The 10,000-nt window shown below is 39.2% G+C and overlaps 1 protein-coding gene across 1 annotated transcript in view; it reads left to right on the plus strand.

Moving 5' to 3' along the window:
* LOC143028005 (uncharacterized) overlaps positions 1–9,465 on the plus strand; it is a 28,725-nt gene extending 19,260 nt beyond the window's left edge. The window contains exons 3-4 of the mRNA XM_076189647.1: positions 5,535–5,660; positions 6,277–9,465. Coding sequence (XP_076045762.1) covers positions 5,535–5,660; positions 6,277–8,216 — 2,066 coding nt within the window. The 3' untranslated portion in view covers positions 8,217–9,465. The remainder of the gene's footprint in view (positions 1–5,534; positions 5,661–6,276) is intronic.
* The last annotated feature ends 535 nt before the right edge of the window (positions 9,466–10,000 follow it).

A 10,000-nucleotide genomic window follows, 5' to 3' on the forward strand; every position in this document is an offset into this window, starting at 1 on the left:
CACAGGGGAAGGCTTGGAACCCTAGGGTTCCGAGCCTTCCCCTGTGTTTATGTTCTCCATCATCCAAATATTTTGTCTGAAATACTTATCAATATATATATCCATATATATATATATATATATATATATATATATGCAGATATGTATATATATATATATATGTATAAAATGTATATATTATGGAACAAATTATCAGTCGTAATGAAGCCTTTCAAATAATCATATTCACCATTAGCGAAGCGTCGATTCTTGAGCCATTTTGCCACTCAAAGTGTCTGTGCCGTGACCAGATATAAAGTAATATCTTGGATATGTAGCAACTTAAATCAACACTTCGATAATTTCCCTTCCTATGCAGCATAATTTTACTCGCTTCGCTTTTGTAATCATTATGGATCGAAGCTTTGTGTTTGATTAATTGAAAGACTCGAACCCACATCTAAGGGAATACGAGACCACGATGCATCCGATTACGACACCGACTAGCTGTTATCAGCGCTGTGGGTTAAATGAATTTCTAAAGTGGAGAAATTGATTTATCATTTGCCTTTTATTTTCGGACGGTAATCAGTTTTCATGTTTTTCCTTTTTCCCCGTGTGAGATCTATTCTTAACGTAATTAATTTCAATAAAGGTAATTTCGAACGGATAATAGGGTTATTTGATTTTTAAGATTACAAGAATTGATACGTTCATGAACAGCCAGCCAATTTTGTTGTTTTTATCATACGCACTCCGAATTCTCGCTGAGTTTGAAGGCACTAAGAGAAATCAAATCAAAGTCTCATCATAATGAGATGTACTAGGTCAAGTTAAGTTAGGTTACGTTGTGTTAGATTATTAGATTAGGTTAGTTCAGATCTGGTTAGGTTAGGTTACGTTACGTTACGTTATGTAAGGTTAGGTTAAGTTAGATTGAGTAAGGTTAAGCTAGATTAAATTAGGTTAGATTTTGTCAGGTTTCATTATGTTATATTAGATTAACTTAGACTAGACCAAATTAACCTAAATTGAGTCAATTTTGGTGAAGGTTGATTATAGTATTTAATCTCATAAAAATCCGACAAAAATATAGCGCATTTTCTCGGTAGTGATGCGTGTAGTTAAATTAAACAATGATAACATCAACAACTTGATATGAAAAACGATCCTTTATGATATCTCAAGAGAAACATAGATAAATAGTGAAATTAACTGCAATCTGAAACCTTATATCTACCTTATGTTCTAGATAACAAAAGACATTTATTCATTAGAAGAGGGTAACTTGGAAAAGTTGATATATTAGGATAAGACTGGACACTGTTGCATATTCTAACCAACAGATGGCGTCATCATGCAACGTCGATGTGGAAGGATAGGATGACGTCACAATGAATGCCAGATGCCAACCGATTGCAATAATAGTATTTAGGTCCGCTTTGTTCAATTGTCAATTTTGATTAACTGCTCCAATGGAAGGGGAATCTTCAGATTTCGTTTTGGCGTTAGATAAAACAAAATATTTCAAGTACATCGCCTTTAACCTATTTAAACTTGAAGAGTTCAAATGAGTAAAATAATGTGAGGGTAACCGGAGCCGAATGTCATAATTGAAACAGGGAACATTTCTTTTAGTAAATTTAAATATTAATAGGAATGAAATGAAGTATTAAGACTAGTGCAACGCCTTTTCAGATGGCCGCTACAATCTCACGCGTGTTGCCTGATTTTTTTTTTTTTCAAATTAATCTTTGTTTTTTATGTTTTGAAATTAACATCTGGCTTCCGACATGACGTCACCATTCCTAACCGACACGAGAGTTTTGGCTAGTCTTTTTTTATCCTATTTATCTATTCTATTATTATTATCATTTTTGTTATAGTTATTTTATTTTATTTTATTTTATCTTATTTTATTATATTTTATCATTCTATTTTATTCTATTCAATTTATTTCATTTCATTTCATATCATTTCATTTCATTTAATTTCATTTCATTTATTTTGTTTTATTTCATTTCATTTCATATAATTTTTTATTTATATATTTTTTTGTTATAAGAGGTATTTTTGTGTTATATAGACTGCAGAATCTAAAGAATCTAGATTTATAGAAAGAATTATTCCCAAACACTTTTATTATGAAAATCTATTATCCTAACACCTCCTCCGTGAACAAAAATAATAAGCAAATAAATAAAAATTCAAATAAATAGGTAAACTCGTAGATTTTCTCTATTAGCAGCTTACTTGCAGATAAAATGTGTTGTTCTGCATTTTGTCTTGGCCACATAAAACGGAAGTTGGGTTTTGCTTATACGAACGCTTAGCTAGGGGTAACACTAAAATTTCGGGAGTGGAAAAGTACAATTTTTCACCATCTGCAGCCATTGAGGTTAAAAAGTCATCATCATTAGAGCAGCCAGCCTCTAATGCACATTTGTGTGTCTCTTTGTACATGAGGAAATGAAATAAACCGACATGATGTCATTACAGCGGAGGAAGTGGTGTCACGTGACGTCACGGAGTTCCAAGTGTCGACTTGACGTCACGACGCGTCAAAAAAGAACAACGCGGAGAGAAAGGGAAGGAGGCTTTCTAGGGGCGGGAAAAAGATAGTTAAAGCGATTTTTTTTTTCTTATTCGTTATATTTGATCTTGTCTTTCTTTCTTCCTCTCTGTAATTGTTTTCACTATGTCAACAGTTTGTCGACAACCAGCGACGATTTTCGAAGAACAATTTTGTTAATGATGCTCGCATTCATTATCTCGGTGTCGGTTACATTGGTTCAGACGAGTCGTTGTCGAATTGTTTTTAAATTAGGCGAAGCAAATTGGTGGATCTTTGATTTGTGCGTACGTGATTCAATAATTATACAAGCGTGTCAGTAATGACTGCCTCCGTTTTTATGCAATTAGCTAAAAATCTGGAATTATTGTTTCTGTTTGTTTGTCTTTACCTTCGTTCGTTGTCGTTAATTTACCTAGAACAAAATCTTGAAAGGGGGCACTAGGACACTAAGTATTGATGGGTCAGAGGAATGGGCTTTTAGAAGTATATTAAATCAGGCTCAGTATATATATATATATATATATATATATATATATATCTATATATATATATATATATATATAATTTAAATAGATCATACTAACACAAGTATTTTTATATGTCGATAAAGTTAGCTATTTTTGTACAATTTTGGGGGGAAGAGGTGGGGTGTCGAATGACTGTTACCTAAGCTAATCAAGGAGTACAAAGTACTGAATGTTTTAAGATAAGAATTAATCAATAGAATAATATTCCTGGCGAAATTCAAACATAATCGTAGTAGATTCATGTGCATGTTTGTATCGTGTAAAGATATGTGTAGTCATGTACATATAAAGAACATAGATTGACCTCCACATACACCGCTCTCTCTAGCAAGAAAGTATTCCTAGAATTAAATGATGATATCACTAAAACATCCGGTCAGATATTTGGTTCCCTGACCGAGATAGAAAGTTTTTAATAGTAAATTAAATATCAGGAGAAATATATTAAATACCCCTAATAGGGGCTCACATCTGTGGATCAATGTAATTATTCTGTCTGCAACTTAACCCATATAAGGTAAAACACATTTTTCTAACTACCATATGAATATATTAGAGACGACTATTTCATATCAGACAATCGTAACTAAGATATATAAACAGGTTTATTTGGCAGCAATGGAAATGTTAATCTAAGTATAGTGTGTTTTTGTTTATACGTACACACTAGTCATATCCCAATATAGTTGTGCTATTTACTCGTACACTTGCGTATAGATCGTATTCAATTATCTACAATTTATTAGTTATTTATTTATCTCATTGTTTATCTACCTTTTTATCTGTCTATATATTTGTCTTAATTCAGGTTCCTTTCCTCTGGCTGTAACGGACGTGAATTAACGATATGACGTAATTACGCTAAAGAAAACGAATAAATAGTTGGATAGATAGATAAGTACATAAATAAGTGATTGAAAATAGATACAACGATTCCTTGAGAAAGAAAATCGATGAAAGTAAACAGCAAATGGTCAATTAATCTGATTTATTTCCATTCTTCCCATCCTCCCCTTCCTCCTCTTCCTCCTCTTCTTACTTCTCCTCCTCCTCCTCCTCGCACCCCTCCCTTTGCCTCTGCGGCTCTCTAGTCATGCAACTTGCAACAATGACCATGCAGGAGGGTGAAATGACGGCTCTGTCGCTGATTGTTGATGTTGTCGACGATGTTGTTGTTACTGCTGGTTCTGCTGTTGCTTTAGTATCATTAAGGAATGAATATGTCATTTCCTCTAATTAACTCGGTCTTGCCACCTTATATCATTTCCCTCCTTCTCTATCTCCTCCTCTCTCTCTCTCTCTCTCTCTCTCTCTCTCTCTCTCTCTCTCTCTCTATATATATATATATATATATATATATATATATATATATATATATATATATATATATATATATACACACTTACACATTCCTCTTTCTCTTCATATTTTCTGTTTGTCTTCTTTCTCTTTCTTTTCCTTGTGCTTTAATTTCTCTCTTCTATTCCCTCCTCCTCGTCTCCCTTTCTCAACTTCCCCTCCATTACTTGATTTTCTCTTCCTCCCTTCTTTTCTTATTCCTTCTCTCTTATCTGCAATTACAGACAGGACCACCGCACATTTAAGGTCTGGGTCTCCAGTATGGCAATCAGCTTTATCCAAATGTTCACATACGAGTTTCAACATTCATGCAATATCCGCTGTGCTCCAAGATGCATTCCCAGTGCATCTCAGCCTCATAATAATTTTCCAGCTAGGAGTAAAAAAGAATCAGAAAAAAAAAGTAAAAATATTTCTTGTTTCATAATTCACGTTCATATTTCCCTGCATATTTTCTGTAATAGTATTTCCAAGAAATATTTTCTATAATAACTTTTTCGTGAAACTGCCAACGCGTCATGACTTCTAAATGCGAAAAATCTAAATTGTCTTCAGAATATTTCAGGTTGAAAAATTTAGTCTCCTAATTTTCCTTAACGAATTTTTCCCAGATTCCTTCTTGTAATAGTATTTCCTCGCAGAATTGCCTGCTGGGATTTTTCTCCACAAAATATCTTGTTTTATGTTTTGAACACTAATGTGTCTCGTCTTTGGGTCCATCAATTCTCAAGGAAGTCTGCTTGCAGTCGACATGACGTCATATCGACTGACCTGACAAAAGACTTAAGCGTCTAATTATTTTTCTCTTTCGATCTATTTCTTTACATCAATATATAATTCCAACTCTTTTACAGCAATTTTGTTTAATGAATCTATAATAGTATCTTTCATAATCTATTTATACTCGTATGATTAATTCATTTTCTATCATTCAAACCACATACATATTGTTCTTATTACTACAAAGTTTTTATTTTGTTAATGACCAGTTATGTATGTCGTCAGACTATTTTATTAAACTGTAAGGAACAATATCAAAGTTAAAGTCAGTCGGCCAAAGGTATTATTTCCATCGATGCAATATTGTTGCATAGGTCAAGTGTGTTCCAACCAGTTCAACACAATGCAACATGTTCAGTTTGAGTTGGTTGCATTCAACAAGATTTATCTTGCTGCCTGCCGTCCCACCTGTCAAGAGAAAATGAAATTCAAAGAATACAGTAAATTATGCTTTCAATTCTTAAGATTTCTGACTTATCTTCCTGAAGTTTTTCAATAGCTTTTCCTTAGATGGTCATTCTTGATGCTGACAAGGCAGTGTGGGAAACTGTTTGAAGAATACAGCATTTGACGGAGGAGGTAGCTATCGGGATAGATCACAGCTTTACTAAGAGTGGGAGAGGTCACAATTCCACACAGACGAGAAGTCACAGACTCGTTGTACCACTTTATTCTTAGTAACGCTTTTAAGTCTTATGACTGGATGTTAAGTGTAGGGTTTAGTTCGTAGAAGAATAAGGTTATAACCATGGGATACTTGCTGAACAAAATGGTTTGGGTATTTAAGAGGTGCAATATCTTCCTATATTTTAGGTGCTGTAACAGGGGTGTCTGAATCCCTGAATGTGTGTGTGTGTGTGTGTGTGTGTGTGTGTGTGTGTGTGTGTGTGTGTGTGTGTGTGTGTGTGTGTGTGTGTGTGTGTGTGTGTGTGTGTGTGTGCGTGTGCGTGTGTGCATGTGTGCATGTGTGCGTGTGCGCGTGTGCGCGTGTGTGCGTGTGTGACCTTACCCTGCCATCTCTTACCTTTGCACTACGACTATCTCCTTTTTTTCCAGGGTCCAACTGTCCGGTCGGGCCAGAGGTGGCAACAGCACCCCAGAGCCAGCAGCAGCAGCAACAGAGAAAGCGTCAACAGCATTGTACCTTCTGCAAGAACCACGAGCTTCGTGTCCCAACGAAGGGCCATGGCAAGCAATGCGCCTTCCGACTCAGCTGCGATTGCGACCTCTGCGAACTCACGAGGAAGAGCCAGATGTGCATGAAGCACCAGCAACGCGTTTGGCGGCACCTGAAGGGACAAGTCGCTGACGTCGGAGGAGGAGGAGAGCCTGACGGAGGTGGCGGCGGAGGTGGAGGTTTGGGTGGAGGTGGTGGAGGCGGGGGAGCTGGGGGCGTTCCTCACGGGAGTTCCAGTGTCTGCGGGAGCTTAACCACCTCCTGTGGGACGGAGGGGGATGTCGGAGGCATCTGCGGCAATGGTGTGGCAAGCACCGCAGGCCCTGCGGCGGTGCGGCACAAGAGACAGGTATGTGACCTGTGCCGCAACCACAACGAGGAAGTGAGCAAGAAGGGTCACAAGGGGAAGTGCCGGTACGAGAAGTGCACCTGCTCCCTCTGCGTCTTCACCAAGAAGCGACAGTCGGTCATGAAGTTCACGCAGCGGGTCCGGCGCCGGCAGAATACGGACTTGGTAGCTGGCCCTCCTCCTCCTCCTGCTCCTCCTCTTCCTACACACGGTGAGGTGGCCGGCAAGCCTCACCAGCCACCACCGCCGGCAGCAACTCTACCCCCGGCGAGCGAGGATTCTTGTGGGGAAGTCAGCACCGTGGTCGTAAGTGACAGCGAAGGGGAGGATGTCGTTCCTTCTGCATCAGGTACCATCACCACCGGAGAAACGACCTTAGACTCCACCCGAAGGTCTTCTAGTATCGGCTCCTCCTTCGATCCCCGTCTACCTTCACCGCCTCCATCAGTAGGCACCACGGAAGCAGCACCACCTCACCAGTCCACAGTCATCGCCCCTCTTTCTCCTGTAGGGGAGGCCTGCAGCGTTGATATCAATATCTGTAACAAACAAGAAACCCACGAATTACCTTGTGGGGTGACACCCATGGATGAGGATCCTCCCGGTAGGACACCCCCGAATATCAAACCCCGGATTGCCTGTTGTCCGGACATGGCCCACTGCAAAGGGGACTGCGCCTGCGAGGTCCCGTCACCCGTTGCCCTCGGAGCCCCGGTACCGGGTCACCGTCCGGTTCCTCGGAGGTCTGACCCTCTGGTCTCGGGTACAGACTTATTTGAGCAGAGCAGGGACGGGGTCGTCTTCGACAAACTTAAATACCTGTTCTCGAACTCTAAGAATAACCCTTCTGCGGCGCTGAAACCGGAGTGTCTCTATTCTGTCCCTCCACATACCGGGGAGCCTCTCCTCCATTACGGCGGGGCCACCGGTAGTAGCGGTCTGGTCCCAGCCCCCGCCAATACTGGACTGATGCTGGGAAAGATCCCGAGAACACATGGGAGTACCGGAGAAGCACTACCGGAATTTTATCAGCAAGTGGCAGTTGACCCCGACTCGCCACTCTTGCTAGGGCATTTACCACCACTAGGGGCGTTCTACCCTGCACCACCGCCCCTGGGGTGCGGCCCTCTGGGATCCTTCCTTCCGTCCTCTGCCCTCGCCGGGGCAGCACCGTCGTCTTCTCTCCCTTGCAATCCGAGTTCGACTTCTCGAGGAGCCATTCTTCTTCGTCCTCAGCCTCATCACTACGGAGCGCCCTTTATCCCCACGCCCTCGCCGGCGTGCTCCCTCCTGAGGGCCAGAGCAGGGCCTTCGGTGGCCTCTTCTCATGGCTTCGCCCCTGACCAAAGTATGGATGGAGTCGGGAGGCCCGGGTTGACTCACACGCTCACTACCTTCAGCTACGCCGCCAGCATGTTCTTCCAGCAGTGCCTCGGCAATTACCCGAACTCGGGTCACCTGTTGGAGTGAGAGGGGCTCCCTCCGTCAGATGAAGTTGTTGTGACCCGGTTCGTTTTGCCTCTTGGAGGTATGGAGGCTCTTGTGTACAGGAGATAAAGATGGGACTGCAGAGGAAGAGTCGTTCATCTCCAGAGATATTTCGTGGAAGCGTCCCGCCCAGCCACGGTGGGAAACTGTCCGGCCGCATACTATGTGCCTGTGCCCATGTTGTCCTCACTTTTTCGAGCATTTGTTTCTGCCTCTCTCTCTCTCTCTCTCTCTCTCTCTCTCTCTCTCTCTCTCTCTCTCTCTCTCTCTCTCTCTCTCTCTCTCTCTCTCTCTCTATATATATATATATATATATATATATATATATATCTGTCTCTCTGCCCGTCTGTCTTCGTCTGTTTGTCTGTCTGTCTTCCTCTCTCTCTCTCTCTCTCTCTCTCTCTCTTTCTATTTGTTTGTCTGTCTGTCTGTCTCTCTCTGCCTCTCACACTCCTCCCTCTCTCTCTCTATTTATTTGTCTTTCTGTCTCTATCACTCTCTCTCTCTGCTTCTATTTTTCTTTTCTTAATTCTTTAATTCTTTCTTTAATATCGTTGCCCTTAGGTATCTTGGGGTTACACAACTAATATGCTTGTTCTCTTCCGACTCTACCTACTGAAGTGACCAATACAAATACCACTCGTATTTATTCTTTCGCTATTTTCTCATTGTATTTTACGTCTTCTGTACTCAATTTTGCCCTTGTATGTCCTCCAGAAACGATATTCAACCTGTTCCCTGTATCTATGTACACTGTCCTGTGTATCTATGTATTTTGTCCTTTGTAATCTATGTATTCCGCCCAGGAGTGGCCCCACGCACTCTCTGCCTGCACAAGCCACGCATCTGGACCGGGATGTCTCAATGTTCCTGCCCACAATTTGTGCCCAAAGGTCGAATTCACAGTGTGGGTGAAAGTCTGCCTTCAGAGTCCGTACACGGCTAACCATGGAATTCACAAACGCACGTGACCCACAGTTTCATGCTTCATTACGTGTACGAAATGTCCTCATCACGTTTCCTTAGCCATCTACTTCAAAACATTCCAAAACCATTGTCGTATTTTTGTCTTTTTTTATTTATTCGTATTTATGTAGACTTGGGTTCTCAGATGAGCTTTTTGACAGTTGTTAGACGCTTCAGTTACATTTCTGAACAATTCTTTGTATTGTGATTTTTTAAACGTACATATTAGAAAAAAAACGTGGACACAGATATCATCAAATTTATATTATGTTTTACATATATATATATATATATATATATATATATATATATATATATATATATATGATATGTATATATATATATATATATATGTATATATATATGTATATATTTACATATTTATATATGTATATATATATATATATATATATATGTATGTATGTATGCATATATGTATATATATATATATATATATATATGTATATATATATGTATATATATGTATATATGTATATATATATATATATATATGTATATATATGTGTGTATATGTAAATACATATATTATATGTGTATATATGTATATATATGTATATATATGTATATATATGTATATATATATAATATATATATATATATATATACATTATTACATTTATATTTATAAATACATTTTAATTGATATTTTCACTTGTCTATATATTTATATGTTTATGCTTATATTCATGCTTATCCATTAGCATATGCATATGTTCGTATTTTCTGTTATTCATATGTGTTTATTTGCGTTTATGTTTATGACTATATATGCCTGAAAC

The sequence above is a fragment of the Oratosquilla oratoria genome, chromosome 9 (assembly GCF_046742065.1).
Source record: "Oratosquilla oratoria isolate Oo_2021 chromosome 9, ASM4674206v1, whole genome shotgun sequence".
Classification (NCBI taxonomy): domain Eukaryota; kingdom Metazoa; phylum Arthropoda; class Malacostraca; order Stomatopoda; family Squillidae; genus Oratosquilla; species Oratosquilla oratoria.